General features: G+C 45.1%; 2 protein-coding genes across 2 annotated transcripts; one reads left to right on the forward strand and one right to left on the reverse strand.

The window, feature by feature from the left end:
* Nucleotides 1–283: 283 nt before the first annotated feature.
* On the reverse strand, nt 284–16814 carry LOC108094730. Its single transcript, XM_017195477.1, has 4 exons — nt 16776–16814; nt 13754–13843; nt 11591–13696; nt 284–502 (listed from the first exon to the last, which is right to left on the reverse strand). The coding sequence occupies exons 1-4, from the start codon at nt 16812–16814 to the stop codon at nt 284–286; spliced, it is 2454 nt and encodes an 817-aa protein (XP_017050966.1).
* LOC108094950 (cytosol aminopeptidase) lies at nt 7680–9748 on the forward strand. The gene is given in 2 exon segments (XM_017195813.2): nt 7680–8811; nt 8813–9748. Coding segments are annotated over 2 exon segments (1584 nt in total). The 5' UTR covers nt 7680–7935; the 3' UTR covers nt 9521–9748.
* Nucleotides 16815–17285: the final 471 nt, after the last annotated feature.

Consider the following 17285-nt stretch of genomic DNA (forward strand, 5'->3'; position numbering starts at 1 on the left):
AAATTAAACAAAAATTTCACCTTTCTGTTTTATAAAAATTTCATTTTTAAATAAAAGTACGTCTTCGCTTTTTTCGGCTACTTAATTCTTTCGCATAACCTGCGAAAATCATTAGCCAAAAATTGATTTTATTATTGAGTCAATAAAAAAGACTCATTAAACGAGTTAAGAGCCTTTATTAACCTGGTTCTATTCAATGGGTTGTAGCCAATTTTCTCGAAGAAGATCTTATAGCTAACTTAAGTTGAAGATTGCACACTTGGCCGCTTTGTGTAGACCAGATTTAATGCTTCGCCCCGCTTTCGAAGCTGACATCCGCATGGAAGCCCGAGTCGTCGGCGTGGTAGATAACATTCTGGATCCTTCCGTCCGGCAAGAGGATATGGTACTGGCCGCGTGTCACGCCGTGGAGATCACGATTCTGTTTGTGGCCAAAATCGTTGCCGGTATGGAAATCACGTATGCGATAACCGAACGCATACTTTGAGGCATACTGCTGCATCTGCAACGAAGACACAAAGGGACGGGGTTGGTTCGGGGAATAAGTTAGTTATGTATTTGCGTAGATTGTTCAGTAAACCGATAAGTTGCATTCAGCAGAGGGGGGCTGAAATCGGTTTTCAGCACCAGCAGTATGCAGTATGCACCAACACCACCCACCACCCACCACCCACCGCCCAGCAACCCCCTCCAATATGCACATTCCACACTGTTGCAGTGGGGAATTCGTGCGCATGCTGAAAAGTATACGATGCAAAATGCATTAAGCACACTGTCATGTACAGTGAAGACTGGAAGCGACAACTGGAAGACGCGCTGTGACAACTGGAGCTTAAGTCGCAGTGAATGTGTAAGAATATGTTCTGATTGAAAGAATGTACCTTCTAAGTTATTTTACTTTTCTCGGCAAATATTCTACCTTTTGAAGTTCAGTTGAAAAAGAGTTTTATTTCATCAAATAAATTTTAACTAGATACCTAAAAATACTCATCAATAACTGCCTTTAAATAATAAAAAATGTGCTATATCCAATTTAATCCAATTTAATCCAATAAGATTATTGCAGTCTTTAGAACCAAGTTATAAAAACAAGTTCTAACTTATATCAATTTTATTTATCTAGAATACTTAATCTTGCTTTTATGAACGTAATATAATTTAAAAATGGTATGTTTTAGGACACAAGAATTAAGTTAATGTTTAATGATAATATGAACCTTAAGTGCAGTCAAAATTGCTTTTAAAAAATCGAATTATGGTAATTTCCTGCCACAGCAAGGGTATTCGCAGTGCCCCACTTGCCACAATTGAGTGCAAAGGCGGAATTGGGTCTTGGCTGATTTTGGGAGCTGCTGGAAGTGGCGATGATTGGGAGTGGCAATGGAGTGGGGCACACGGGGTTGTCTGTCACTCGCACGGCTCGGTTTGTTATGCATGCGATTGTAAATTGTATCGTAATGAAATTTGCAACAATATACGAGACCAGTCCCCGGGTCCCCGATCGAACCCCCTCAAAATCTGTGGCATTCTGCATGCAACATAGCTGTCGTTTTGTTGTGTCCTGAACAATTTTGGTTTTGCCTTTTTATTGTAAGTATTTCGCATTTCAACCAGATGAAAATAAAATAAAATGAAATAAAATAAGCAAAAGGATGTGTGTTCGCGGGTGTGAGTGTGCGTTTCCGTTTCCGCTCATTCAAATGTTTTCGGGATCCCGACGACAATTGTTGCCAACTTTAGCTACATGTTTTGGGCTGCTTCTGTGGTTTTATGGCCTAGCCCAAAGATTTGTGCGCCGAGGGAGGAGGGGGCGTGGCAAACTTTTTGATATGTTAATGAGTTGTAAATTAAGTTTAATTAAGTTACATTGTCGTCTAGATTTTCCTCGCTGAGGGGAAATGTTATTCCGCGTGACAGAACAAAAGTTTTCCAGGCTTTAGAAAATGTATAGACCTAGCAGAAGTGTTTTCCTTTGATTGCAATCCTGATTGACATTTGTTTTACGGAGTTTTCCCCCAAGAAGGAGCCTCGATTTGATTGCAGTCTCCATTCTCCTTTATATTCCGTTTTTTTTTTTTTTTTACCGCCAACGCGATAAACATAATTAATAAATTCTTTGCTCCAGCAATTTGCCAACATTTGCACTCTCCTTCATCTCCTAATGAAATGCGAAAAAATTTCTGCTGTGGCAAGGGCTTCATTAGGAGCACGGCGAAAATGTTAATAGATTTCAATATGTCTGGGGCGAGAAAAATTCAGAATACACCGCGACGACAGCGGGCGAGTATGCAAATTTGTGGGCAGAGTCCAGACAAGATATAACATTGTAGTGCACAAGGCTCTGCAGTTTGGAATTTCATTACCAGTCGGTTTGATTAAAGCGAACATAATTACAATGCAGATGAAACATGGGCGAGTGTTTGCCTGGGCGCAAAAACAGAAAAAAAAACATAAAAAATAAGCGGAGAATCCAGTCAAGTGGAATCCGAATCAGATCACGTGCCATATTGAACTGGACCCTTTTTTTCCGATGACGTGGCCATTTTTTTGCGCCCGTCTCCATCAGATTACGATGGATGGATAAATAGATAGATGGCTGGCCAAATATGACAAAAGTGCCTCTGCGAGCCAAGTTTATTGCTGAATGCCATGGACACTTTTTTGCATTTAACACGTTTCCATTGGCGTTGGCTTTTAGCGAATTGTGCAGCGAGTCGAGCGAGTGCAAAATGCAATTGCCGGCCAAACTACGTGAGTTCGTTTAGTTGCGAGTGAGCGATCAGATGGCCGAAGTATGTCCAAATTGACATGCCGAGCAGCTCCAACTTTCTTTCATGGCAAAAAGCAATAAGCCATTCCCCCCAGCTTCAGCTTCAACTTGAGCTAAAGCTTCAGCTTTTTGGCCCCTCTGGTAACTTAATGCGCACTTCCGAGGTGCCGCCCACTTCCTTTGGCCAAAGGGAAAATGCTTTGACATCGGACATCCAAGGCGTTGGCTGACTTTTATTTCTTTTAATTTGCATGTAATCAGCATTGTTATTCCCTAGCCCCTTCCTCCCTTCCTCCCTTTGTCCCCTCTCCACTGACAACCCCGTGGCTTTGTCATCTCATCTGCGCTCATTAAAATGTTTTTGCCTTTTGTTTGCCCTGCGGCATTGGCCTGGCCTTAACCTTCTCCTGCCCGCTGTCCTTGCGGTTAACCCTTGCGGGCACAAAGGGGGTCAGGATGTTCATTATCTGTGGGCGTGGCCCAAATCATTGTGTGACTGGATTCATTGTGATTTTCCACTTAATTCGATTTGTTGTTTGCCTGTCAGGTTTTTGCGGTCGAAACATCAAGAAAAGTTGACCAACCACTGACAATTATTATGCCCCCGGGATGTCGGTGAAAAATAATCATAGCTGAGTCAATAAATATCAAACAAAAGCCAAACAGAATGTGGAATAAAACAAAAACCAAATGGTCGAGGACAACAAAAACTTTTTAACTCTGTTATTTCAACTGATTAAACTTTTTGCTCCCAAGATTTTAATATTATAATTTGAGGTTTTACAAAAAAGTAAACTGCTATCTTTGAGTTTAAAGTCTACGATGTTTGTAGACGTATGTTATGGAATTTAAACGTAAATTTGAGTTTACAACATACAAAAATCAAGTAGGAACACCTTGGTTATTCATGACTAAGCAGTTCAAATTAAAGACCAATGTTGTTTGTTATGCTCACATTAAAAACCCAAAGCTAAGACCGTAATTTTTCAAGCAAAATAAACCGAAATCGTTAAGATAAATTATAGGAAATTAAATTGGATAGCAGACGGCATTAGATTTTATGGCATTAAATTTTCACATGACTCCAGTGCGGTGAGACCTTCATTTAATCTCGTTCTTAGCCATTCAAATCGTTGCGTTAGCTACCCTCTTCAATTAGCTCATGATTTGCACTCAGCCGGAAAGGATTCCGTACTCTGGATCCCCCTTCCCCCACCAAGCCCCCAGTGCCATAACACTAATCCTTGTTGGGTAACTAAAGCCGCCCCTGGAATCCCTGCCACGCCCACTCGCCTCCGCCGCCCTCCAGATGGTTGTGCCAGCAGTGTGTTGCGTTTATTATTCACACAATTCGTTTAAGCGCTGCAAACACCTCGTTCCGAAGCCCGAAAACCTCAAGGGACACAGGCAGAGATTGCCGGCCAGAAAGGGCTGGGATTCGGGGCAATGTGGCAGTTGCAGCTGCATGCTCATTTAAAATTGAACAAGAGCCGGAACGGAGGATGGTCAGCCCAGGAGCTACCGACCGAGTCGGTCCAAATCGCGTTTAAATGGAAATAAATGTTGTGTCCAAACAATTTACAAAAACCAATTTTACAATGTAATGCGTTCGGGAGCTGCTGCTCCTCCTCCACTGGCATGTGCTCCATGTGGGTGGAGCTTACTCCGGTGTGGACTGCGGTGGAGTCCATATACTGGATATTCTGGATGGGATGGGGGTGTGAAAATCCCCATCAAGTGGAACGTGTTCAACAGCGTTCGTCAGGCAAATGGATGTCCTGGGCTCGTTGATGCCACACGGCAGCCATTGACACAATTGCCGCCGTTGCCATTGCTGTTGCCACCGCCGCCTTCCGACTTTCCTGAAACTTTTTGGCCACGCAATTATGACCGCTGCAGCTCCAGAGATCCGCAAAAGAGGAACAGGACGATGATTAGACCGGCGGACCTCCTACGAAAATTGTTGTATAATTTTCAGCAGAGTGCCGGATGATGGGTAAAAATTTTAAATGCAACCACCAGCACCACCACTGCCACTGCCACCGCCACCCACAGTTTTTATGGCTCGCTTGTTAGCAATTTTCGTTTTTCGACGAAAGCCTGGGGAGCAGAAAAAGAGGGAGGCGGGGGCGGGGCATCTCTAACCAAAATTGAGTTATCAGTTTGTTGGCTCTGAGCTCGGGCTGATTGCGTGACAGCTGCTGCTCCTGGAACTCCTGCTCCATGTCCTGCTCCTTTCACCCGCTCCACATCCTTGTTATCCCGTAGAATCGGACCTGCAGGAGCGGCAGCTGAACAAAAAAAAAAACCGAACAAGAAAAAAACCATCTAACGAAATGGCAGAGCAGCAAGAAAAATGTCAAACTACGTGATTTTTATGCGAATGTGACTGTCAATACGTTGCAAACATCATTGGAATAGGAATAGGAACAGGAATGGTAGGAGCTATGGCATGGAGCTGGCTATATATAGTTTCTGCCCCCTTTGGAGGAGGGCCTGAATATTAGCTGTCCTTGTAGCTGCAATTGGGTGGCTGTGGTTTATTATGGGTAGCGAATGAAGTGAAGCTAATTTAAAGTCAACCATCGGGTCAGATGTGCCGAGGCGGGCGACTGACGGGAAATCGACACCAATTTCGGCTGCCTTGTTTAAGGCTCTTTCACTTGCAAATTCCTTTAAAAGAAGCGGAAACACCCGGGAAGGCCATCAATTGCAGGACAAAGGCACTCGGAACACATTAGCAACACATGCCAAGGGGATTCTGGCCAAAATGAGAACCCTTTTGTCGAGTGATTCGCAGTGCTCGAAACCGAACTTATAATCCCGGAACATATGTTGAAGAGCTCCATTAAATAAAACTTAAATCCCAGGCAACCTCTTTTCAACACTTGCAAAAATATGTTGTGCCCCCACATTTGCCAACAAAAAAAAAAAAGAAAAAAAAGAAGTAGAACAGGAAGGCCAAAGAAAACAAGCAACAGCAAAAGGGTTGAAATAAAAACGAAATTAAAATATGTGGATGGGAACCAGAAAATATTGCACCTGCAGATGGCAAGCGAACACACAAACAAACGCAAACATAATACAGTGGCACTTGGGTAAGGTTAACCAATATACATATTATTGTATAGGAAGAAAAAGCAGTGTGGGTCATAACACTGGAATTAAAAACATCTGATTAAATTTTATAAATATTAAAAGAAAAAGTGTAGTTATGATATAAGATTTCAAAAAAGAAAAAAATTTAAAAACTGGAATGATTAAAGATTGCAAACTATAATTTTTCCCCCAAAAGATTGTTATATTTAAAAACCACATTTTAAAAGTTGATAAACAAATTATAAATTCCTCAAAATATAAGAGTTTAAAGCGAGCATTTGCAACTTACTTTCTATCTTAGGTAATATAAAAATCACAAGCACTTAAATTGGGAAAGTTTACGTTGTAAAGCCAACGTTGCAAAGGTTTTAGTGGCCACCCAATTCTATTTGTCTTGGAAAAGTTCGTGTCAGGGAATTTTCCCTGTATAGGACTTGAGCGGCTGAGTGACGACCATTACCGACCATTTCGACCACAATAAAATGACAAATGCCCGAAAAATCTGACCATGTTCGCACACGTTAGAAGGAGCAGCAGATGCCGTCAAACAAGTCCCATGACGAGCATTGCAACGGCATGTTGGCCCGGCTACCTCGCCCCCACAGCCATCTACTGCCCCGCTTTTGGCCAAGTTGCCCCCGAAAGCGGCCTAACCTCCACCCAAACTTGAGCCTAACAAGTGTCGTTTGCCTGTCAGAGACGGACGGATCGGACGGATGGCAGAGGGGAGGAAAGCCAGGAGGAGGACAAAGTCTGGGCATCCTTTTGGCCGGCCCATCATGACCATCAGGCGGCGTTTTTGGGGTTTAACAACCAGACCAACCGACCGGGCGACCGGACGACCGAACGAACGACCAACGGGCAATGGGGCTTAGTACGATGACGACAAGTCCAACAACTCGGACAGGGACAAGGCAAAAGCCTATTAAAAATCATGCTAAACGGCAGTAAAACAATGTGTGTTTCAGCACCAGCTCTCCCGCCACCTCTCACCTCCCAACTCCCTGGGTTTCGTTGGCCAGTTTGGATATTGGTAGCTGACTCCTTGTTTACTGGAGCTGCTGCTACTGCTGCTACTGCTGCACCCTTGGAGAGCCGGCTTAATGCGCATTAACGCCAAAGTCGAGATCCAAAGGAGATGCCGGCTATCCCCATTGCAATTTGTTGACGCCAATAAATAAAATGTAATCAGCTTTTCATTCCCCATTCCCAAAACCCCCTTTTGCTCGCCAATTGAGAGTCAAATAAAAGTGCTGCCCGCTGCAAAATAAAATTCAGCTCGAAAACAATTTTAAGTAGATTGGCGGCGACAGAAAGGAGTTGAGAACTGGGAATGCTTGTTGTTGCCGGTGCCATTTGGCCCGGAAAGTGGTTCTTTTGGCCTCTTTGTGGCAATTGCATTTTGTGTACTGCACGTTAACACTCTTCGCAGGCGAAAAGCTTTTCAATGTCACTAAAATATAATTCTTAGGGTTTTCGAGTCACTTCGAAACAGTTTGTTATTGGCTTGCATATTAAATTTACATAAATATGGAAGCTATTTGCATTTAAGGTGGGTGTTTTTCAAGAGAAATCTTTGTAACAGAAAAATGAGTGAAGTATCTAATAACTTTTTATAAAAATTTAAGGTTATTTGTGATATTTTATGTGATAAAGATTATTCCACAATTCCAAGAAGCGAGTCTATAATAAATATTTTGGTTTTCTTTTATGTAAGTTCAGAATCTAGGTATTCAGAATGAAAACCTCGATCACATACTCCTTGAAGTGGAATGTCACTCAACCTGCCCGTTGGTCAGCCCCAAAATGTTCAGTATCATTTTATTCGTACACCGGTACCGAACAGATTGTCTGTTTAGAAAAGTCCCCAGATAAATTCTCAGTTTTTTTTTCACATTCACATTCCTATTTCTTTTTCGTGAAAAAATTCGAGTGTGGAACCAGACGGACTTGTGTTTTAAAATCGCCCAAATTCAAAGTGTTAGCGTGTTTGCGTTCAAAACGGGGGGGAAAAAAAACCCATTTGATAACTTGAAACCAGGAGGAAAGCCCGAAGTCCAACCAAGATGAACAAGCTGCGTCAGTTCCATTGCTCGTTAAAGGGCGTCGCTGCGCTGTGCAAGTCGCAGGCCCTCTCCAAAATGGGAGTGCGGTTCTCCTGCGGCGAGGGCAAGGCGTTAACCAGGGGCTTGGTCGTCGGCCTGTATCAGAAGGAGGGCGACAAGGATCCCAAGTTGACGGCGGCGGGCCACAAGATCGACCAGCGGGTGCAGGGTAAGCTGATGAAGGTGATCTGCGAGACGAAACTGGACGGTCGGTTGGGTCGCGGCAAGGTCTTCCACAACATCGACACAGAGTTCGCGGCCATCGCCGTGGTGGGTGTTGGCCTGGAAGGCATCGGCTTCAACGAACTGGAAATGCTCGACGAGGGCATGGAGTTCGTGCGCGTTGCTGCCGGCGTGGGCGCGAGATCCCTGCAGATGCAGGGCATCACCAATGTCCTGGTCGATGGAATGGACTACGCCGAACAGGCGGCCGAGGGCTCGCAACTGGCCGTGTGGCGTTTCCCGGACAATCTGTCCAAGAAGAACATGCCGATGATCCCCACTCTGGAGCTGTACGATTCCCCGGACCACGAGGGCTGGACGCGTGGCATCTTCAAGGCGGAGGCCCAGAATCTGGCGAGGCGCTTGAGCGACGCCCCCGCCAACTGCATGACGCCCACCATGTTCGCCCAGGCCACCGTGGACGCCCTGTGTCCCTGCGGCATCACCGTGGAGGTCCGCACCATGGACTGGATCGAGGCCCAGCGCCTGAACTCCTTCCTGATGATCGCCAAGGGCAGCTGTGAGCCACCGGTGCTCCTGGAGCTGAGCTACTGCGGCACAGCGCCCGACGACAAGCCCATCCTGTTCGTGGGCAAGGGCATCACCTTCAACTCGGGGGGCGCTGAACCTGCGACCCTGCAAGGACATGGACGAGTACCGGGGCAGCATGTCCGCCGCCGCCTGCTGCGTGGCCATGATGCGGTGCATCGCCGCCCTGTCGCTGCCCATCAATGTGACCTGCATCATTCCGCTGTGCGAGAATATGCCGTCCGGCATGTCGGCGAAGCCCGGCGATGTGGTGACCCTCTTGAACGGCAAGTCGATGGCTGTGCGGGATCTGGACAAGGCCGGTGTGGTGGTGCTAGCAGATCCCCTGCTCTACGGCCAGAAGACATACTTGCCCAGGCTGGTGGTGGACATTGCCACATTAAACACGGGCGTGAAGAAGGCCTTCGGTGGCGGCGCCACTGGCATCTGGTCCAATTCGCACTACATCTGGAAGCAGTTCCAGCGGGCCGGCTCCATTTCCGGTGACCGTGTGTGGCGTCTCCCCCTGTGGCAGTACTACAAGCGCCAGGTCACCGACGAGCGCTCCTACGATCTGAGCAACAACGGCCGAGGATTGGCCACCTCGTGCCTGGCCGCCGCCATCCTCCACGAACTCGTGCCCTGCGTGGATTGGGCGCATCTGGATACCCGGGGCACCGGATTGATTTCCAAGTACGGTCTGGTTCCCTATCTGACCGCCAAGCGGATGACGGGACGACCCACCCGCACCCTCGTGCAGTTCGTCTACCAAATGGCCTGTCCGGAGATGAAGTGAGAGGGCTAAGTCCACTGCGGAGTATAGCCATATGTGGCCATATGCTGACCGAGTCCAGATAGGGCGCCCCACCCGTTCTCTCGTTCGGTTCGTTGCAAAAGACCTGTCTGCATTTCGATTGAGGAGAAGCCCCATGCGGAGGTGATGTTGCCGTGGTATGCAGTATTTTCCCAAGTGTTATATATTGTTTTGATATTTTCAAGTAAACCAAGGACTTTTGGCGTTAAATAGTGGTTGATATTTGGTTGGGTTTCAGTGGGAGAAACTAAAGAAAAGCAATTAAATAAGGAGAGCTTCGAATGGTGGTATATTAAATTCATTTAATAGTAAAGGGATTAACGATATAGTGGATATTTCATTGACAGGTGAATTTATTAAAAAAACCTCTCCCAAGTTACTTCTAAAAAATAAAAAGTTGCGAAACAAATTGGTTCGATAAATTGAATACTCCGCCCCTTACTTTTTAGTGCGCTTTTAATACGAGTATCGATGTCGTTGGTGTCCTTAAACTCGCTATTTCACCGTGTTTGTCCCCACCTGCAGCACTTTCCTTCCAGTTTCCCTACCCACCTCAGGTGTGTCTGGTGACTCGGCACACACACTCTGCTCATTTCGCATTGCCAAGACACTTTTCGTGGCCTTTTGCCTGGCTGCGCACAAAGACGCTCCATTGCCCGGGACTTTACCTTCTGGTTCGCCAAAGAAATACAGATAAATTAAATTCAGGAAACCCCAAGCTGCGCGAAAGTTTTTCCGCCAGTGAAAGAAAAATGTTAATTCCGAGACGCGTGTGGAGTGAAGTGCATTTCCCTGGCACACGCTTCAAGTGCTCGAGGTTGCCCAAATGAATATATACCGTATCAGCCGCCATATCTCTATATCAATTGGTCCAGACAGCGCCCCAAAATGTCGGGCCGACGCACTTACACTTGGATTAAAAATAGATTTTGGATTTAAGTGTACATTGTTCGTTTATATTTGAACTAAAGATAATTCCATATTCTCCTATTATAAGATTAAAGAATATTATGATCCTTAAATATGAAATACCACCGAACTGATCTTATAAAATCAACTTTTGGTTATATTTTAACAATTTGGTTTCCCTTTAGAATTTAAATTCCCCACTTATGTTTTTGAAATATTCAATTTTCTGAGTGCACCTGCAGTCTGCAGTCGAATGGATAGTACTATATAGTAATGAAAGACGAAGTCGTTTGCATTGCTTTTGTGGCTGTGTTGCCAGGTACCAGACGATGGATTGGCGGGAAAGGGGAGGGGTGGAAAGGGCGGGGAAGCTCGAAGGGGGAGACTGGCTAACGACATTGAAAATGCTTGTCGAACTTGAAAATTATTCGATTAAGTGCATTACCGGCGAGACATGGATCGGCAATCAAACTGAATTGCACACAGAACGGCAGCTTTGGGGCTAAGGAGGTGGGTGGTGGCTCAAAAGGATGCAAGGACGAGCGAAGGAGCAGGTGGTGGAAGTGGAGATGGAAGTGGAAGTCCTGCTGCAGGGGATTCCATTGTTGTGACTGCCGCAATGTCGTGCAACGGAGTGTCTATCCGTCTGGCTGGCACCGTGTTTGTTTGTGGCCGCCCCAGCTCGTCTTATTTATGCTGATTGTGTTTTTGCCTATGCCAATCAATGGGGCACGCTTTCGGGAGAGCGCTAAGCCTTTTGTCGAGCGCCCCAAGGTATGCTTTAATTTAATGCATTCAGGGGGTCGGCTCCCCGCCACTACAGTGGAGCTTCAACGAGCCGAACCACATTAAGATAGATTGTTATGCAAATCCATGCGAATACGTTAAGTCAAGATTATTTATGAGAAGACTACAAGCTTGAGAATTGAATTTTCAGATAATAGATTCCAATTTACGAAATATTTTCAATCAATTGAAAATTCTTAAAAATTGTTGAAATAATTTTCGACAGATCTTTCATTTTACATTTTTGAACACATTTTTTAAAGGTTAAAAGGTCAAAATGAAACTTAGAGAAGTCTGACTGCAATGTTACGAATTTTCAGGGTGTGATTACATCTAAGGATTTTGGGTCCCACTCACCGCTTTGTCCTCCTGGCTGTGCACAAAGTGCAGACCATTCATGCCCTTGTCCGCATCCAGTTCCGCCGGCAGGACAGTGGCCACAAGTTGGTGGTGCTGATGCGGATTTTGGTGCTGAACCTGAACCTGCTGCACCTGCTGAACGTGCTGCACCTGCTGAATATGCGGATGGGTGGCCACCGTGGGATGGTGCACCACATGCTCCACCGTGGTCACCGGTTCCTCTACCTTGGCGATGCCCTCGTACCCGTTGGACAGTCCATGTCCGTGGGAGTAATCGATGTAGGAACTGGGCGTGGGCAGCTTGGAAGCCTCGGATGCCGCGGGCAGTTCCTTGACATCGTTGTTACCCGGCTCGATGATGGGCACATACTGTTTGGTTTTAGCCATGCCAATAAGACGACCTGGATGAACACCCAGGGATCCATGATCCAGCAGAGTTTTCAGAGTGGGTGCTGGCGAAGGTTCTTGACTGGGGTGGAAAAGGATTGGCGCTGTGCTATCCTGCGGACGATCCACCAAATGTTTTCCCTGCCTCTGCAACTTGGCTTGCATTTCCTTGGCCAGTAAATAAGTTAAACCATGGATTTGATCATCTGGTGACTTTCCAATCAAAGTGGATAATTGCTGGAACTCTGGCAGCTGTTTGTAGTTTTCCTTAATGCCATCAGGCTGCGCGTGATATTCTATATGGATCAATGGAGAAGTCTCCTGCTGAAGATCATAGTTATAGGGCTCCTGTGGTTTCCCATAAATGGCAGGAGCTTCGGCCAGCAGAGGATCTGGCTTGGAAGGCCGAAACTGCGGCACAATCACATCCACACTTTGTGTGGGCGGTGGTGCCAGTTCAGCGGTGTAGGTGTGGTGCACTTCCTCTACTGCAACGGTGGGTACTGGTGCCTCCTGCACCACAATTGGTTGTGCGATTGTGGGAGCTGGCGCTATATAAGCGGGTTTGTAGACATAACGAAGTTGCTCCACTACGGGAACCGGTTGGATGTGCACTTGGACAGGAGCCGGAGCCACCGAAGGTTCCACTGGCTTATTGATGTACTTCACATAGTTTCCCAAAGGCTTGGATCCATAAGAAATTGGTTTCGCTTTGTAGTGCTCGTAGTCGGATTTCTGGGCAGGAAGATACTTTATGTATGCCTTGCCTCCCATCCCATCCTTCATCAGCTGAGTTATGACCTTTTGAACTTCGTGGGGCAAAGCGCTCAGGGATTTCTTTGACTTTACATGACCAGAATTCAGAGGCGCCTCCTTATAAACATACATTCGCTTGGTTTCCGATGTGGTTTCCCCTGTGAGGATATCGTTTTCCTCCAATCGAGGAGTGGGTGTGGTCAACTGAGGAGTTTGTGTCTTATTCCTCGGCTGAGTTTCCATGGTCAAAAGAGTGGGTACAGTTTCAGATTTTAACTGCTTTCCGGTTCTTTGTGGCAGAGGTTTCGCATCCGCCAATTCGAATTTGATCATCTGCGGAGCTGATCGTTTTGAGCGTTTCGTCTTGCGAATTCTCACCTTAAAAGGTTGCTTTCTCGCCACTTGGGGTTTTATCTGGTGAATGTCTGAGGATCTAGTTGCCTGGCTTTGGAGATCTAAGTTTCGGGCCTTCTTAATCAGCTGAGCAGTCACTGGATCGGGTTCCCTGGCATCTGTTTCTTGAAATGGAATCATTTGAACCTTAAAATCCGCTGGCTGTTGACCAACAACTGATCTTCTCTGGCGACGTGGCTTTCGGGATTTACTTTTGGTGGCCTTGGTGGTACTAACAGCTTGGGAAGGTGCTTGTGTTGTACTAATAGGACTCACAGGAGAGGGATTTTCCTTTAAAGCTCTGGCATGATATTGGCGAAGGATTTGCTTCAATTCAGGACTTGGCTCCACTGCATCTGCCAGTTCAAATCGCAGCATTCTTGGAGCTGTTGGCAATTGACGTTGCTCGCGTTTCGTTCTAGAGTGGGATTGGGTAACCTCTTTCGGGGTCTGATCTTCCAATTGTTCATTGTATTCATTAAAAGCAGCTAGGTAACTGTCATCCGTGGGATTGTCAATGTGCCGCATGCTTCGGAAATTACGTTGATTAAAATAACGTTGCATGTCCTAAAAATAATAGAATTTTGTTTAGTAATTTGTATGTTTTTGATTTGTAATATTTACCTCATATGTGGAGAAGGTTTCCAGAGAGGGTAAACGCTGCCAGGACTCCGTTGCTTGACCTAAAGTTAGGATCACAGCCAGGATCAGTAACTAAAAAGAAAAACATGAAAATTACTGTTTTTGGAGTTGCACAAAAATCGATTTTGCTAATCAATTTTGATGATAATTTCTCCATTGAGCGCAGCCGATAATAATTTACGACCATCTGCGAGGGTTGAACCAACTTCGGTTTACATATGCGATCGCCCAGACCCATAAATATCCGAATGTGTCCACCCGTCCACCTGCTTTTTGGTCGTCTGCCCACTTTCACTTTCGACCAAGCCGCATTTGGACGGAAGCTGCACCTCGACTGCAGCTGGAACCTGGCTTAAACTCGGCTCGATTCTCGGCTCGGATTTGGAGTCTCACAAAGTAACATAAAAAAACAAACAAACAAATAAAACGAGTTGCGCACGCGCTCCCCTCGATCGGAGTTGGGTGTTCGCCTGGCCAGCACTTTCACGTCAACATGTTGAACTTGGCTTTTATGGCCATTAAACTCATCGATGCTCGGTTTCAATTGCTTTTCTTGCACTCTCGTTTTTACGTAAGGCCAATTATGGTATTCGAATTGGCCTGGCCAGTGATGCAATGAAATGAGCTGTATCATTAACTTACATTTCGCGATGGACTGCGATAAGAAAGTTATGCAGGTATTTCGATCACTCGCCAGCAGGAAACTGAATTGAATTCAACCAGTTGGTGTCATAAGTCCTTAAGCCGTGTAAATGGCTAAATTTCGGAATCCCCTAGGGACCTAAAGGACTTATCTGCCACTCCCTTCACTCCAGCAGTCCTTTAACTAAACCCATCGAGCTAAATCCAAATGAACTGTCAACGGTCGTTAAAAATGCAACCGCGTAAACATTTAACGGCCGTTAAAACTGCGCCTGAGTGAATTTTTATGAAGTTGTCCCCGCCAAACGACAGCGACAGCTACAGCGTCATACAGCCACGCCCTTGCGCCCCTTTAAGCCCCTATGCCACGCCCCCCTTCCTCCTTCTGCTCCCACACTTTGAGCCTAGTAACCTGGGAAACTGCATTTCGACCCTGTCCTCGTTTTCTATACACAGAATATACTCAACATCGGGCGGGCCGCCCAGTTGGGTTGCATAAAATTTTATGTGCTTTCTATTTAACACTTTTTTGGGGTGTTGGGTGTGTGGGTGTGGGTGTGGCTTCTGGGTTTATTTCCCTGCCCGGAAAAGTGTCTTTTCATTCCAGTTGAGACACGCGCTGGATTCGTTTTAAAATTCAATAGAATGGAGCGATAAAAATTGTTGCTATTTGCGTTTGTTTCTGTTTGCTCAGTCGGATTTTATGGCCTTAAAAGTGCTGCGAAAACTAGTTAACAATTCTTTTACGACCCTCAAAGAGGCAAAGGAACAAGACTCTTCGTCCATTTGCATGGCATTTTAAAAGTTTTCGTTTGTTTTGACATTAGTTTCGAAATTGAAACTTTAATATTTGCTGTAAAAGCTAAAGTTTGATTAAATAACATTTTTACTATTCACTGTTCAGTTTTACATCTGTATACAAAATATCTATATAAATTGAAATCACTGAACAGACTTGTATTGCTGAAATAAACAAATGAGGAACAATAAAAGTCTTGTTTGGCTAAAGGAAACAAATTGCATTGAACTGCAGTGAGGTTATGAGGTGACTGGGGAATTTATCACTTAGTTCAGAAAACAATTTTATTTTATTATTAAGGAAGTAGAAAAGAAATTCGATTTTTACGGATGTGAATATTGATTTTATTATCTGTCCAAGTTTAAGATTTGTTGGTACTTGAATCTCTGGTGGTAAACTTTAACAGTCTTGCAGTAAGTTGTAAAATTTTTCACCAACCAGCTTGGTAAAAATCCCTGAAGACGCAATCAATACATCCATTTCTCCGCGACTTTGTTCTTCTCTTTCGCTTTTTTCCATGTGGAGCTGGCTGCTTCATTAAATGGTTTCTGTAATTGCTGTTTGGCCACAAGTTTGTATAATTGTCGGTTGCAATATGCGCTTACGGCATCGCCTCTTGTTGTATGCAACAAGGCGGAAAAACGTGGCTCAGACTGGGAGGAGGAGAGTGGGCCAAGACCCACTCCGTTCCGAGTAAAGACCGAGTCGAGACAGCAGAAGAAATTGGAGCAGGCAAAAGGCACAGCTTGGGCTAATTGTTGGCTCTGGAAGTTACCAACTGCAGCGGCGGCAGTTAGAACCAGTTTGGTCTTTTCCCTGGCCAAAACCCCAGGCAAAGTCAAGTTCAATGCACATAAAAGACTTGACTGGTCTAAAGAGAGAGAGAGAGTGCGGCGGCGGGATGGGGAGATGGTACTTCCTGGGCCACAAGGAAACTTGGCTCAAAAGAAATGCCAGAAATGGCCGCAAACTTTTTTCCATCCACTTAAATTGCAAATTTCCAGTTTCTATTGCAAATGCTGCTGCATTTTCCTTTCGCCCGTCCGTTGGATATGGATTCCGATTCCGATTGCGATGGCGATTCGGTTAGATAACCACAGCGGGCCTTCATAAAGACCGGGGTCATAAAATCAAGATAGCCTTCCTTTCTTCCACAAAGCAACAACACAATCAATGCCAGTTAAGTAACGAATTTCGCCAAAAGACTTTGAAATGCTTGCATTTGGTTTATGATTTTTATGGCTGGTAATTAAATGAGTGCTGCAAAAAAGTTGTGGCCCAAGCGCCGATGTTTCCTGGCTAATTGAAGTTCAAGTGCAATGAAAATAAATTATTCGCGAAATGTGCGTGCCGGGGAAAAGAGACCCATATGGAATGACTGGATCGTCCATTTCCTGGCCTGGCCAGAAAATAAAAATCGCAGCCGCGGCCAGACACTTTTCCCAGGCCATTTTCGCCCCGAAGAGTCTCCAGTGGCGCTTGTTGTTTTCACGCCTCGATGGCCCGCGCAGTTGTCGGTTATTTATATTAAAATTTCAGAATGATGAACCCCCGTGCACTTACCATTAAGGTGGGGCAGGCGCCACAGATAGCCATTTTCATTTTCATTTTCCTTGGGTCTTGGGTCGTGTCGAACGTCGGCGGAAGTTCGGCCAAATGAGGCGTCAAGTTGCACGTTGCACTTTTCGCCTTTCCCCAAAAGTGGCAGCTCAATTTGTAATTGTTGTTTAAATTTCTGTTATTCTCCCACGCTGTTTTTATTTATCTTGGTATTTTAATGCAAATTTTAAATGAGTTTTTCACCGTTGAACTTTATTGTTTGTTAAGCCTGGAAAAGTATTTGTTGCATTTGGTAAGCTCTTACTGGAGATAATTGCGTTAAATGCCTTTTTTGTTAACCTCTCGCATTATTATCGTAATTCAAATGTGCATTTTGTAAGAGCGGTTTTTCGTAATTAAATAGTCATAAAAATATTCGGAAAATGGCAAATTTTTATGCGGTCAAATAATAATAATATTGCTAAGTTTGACAGTTTATCTTCTTAAAGTTCAGATTAAATTTGAAAAATGCTT

This window comes from Drosophila ficusphila, unplaced genomic scaffold, assembly GCF_018152265.1.
Source record: "Drosophila ficusphila isolate 14025-0441.05 unplaced genomic scaffold, ASM1815226v1 contig_414, whole genome shotgun sequence".
In the NCBI taxonomy this organism is placed as follows: Eukaryota; Metazoa; Arthropoda; class Insecta; order Diptera; family Drosophilidae; genus Drosophila; species Drosophila ficusphila.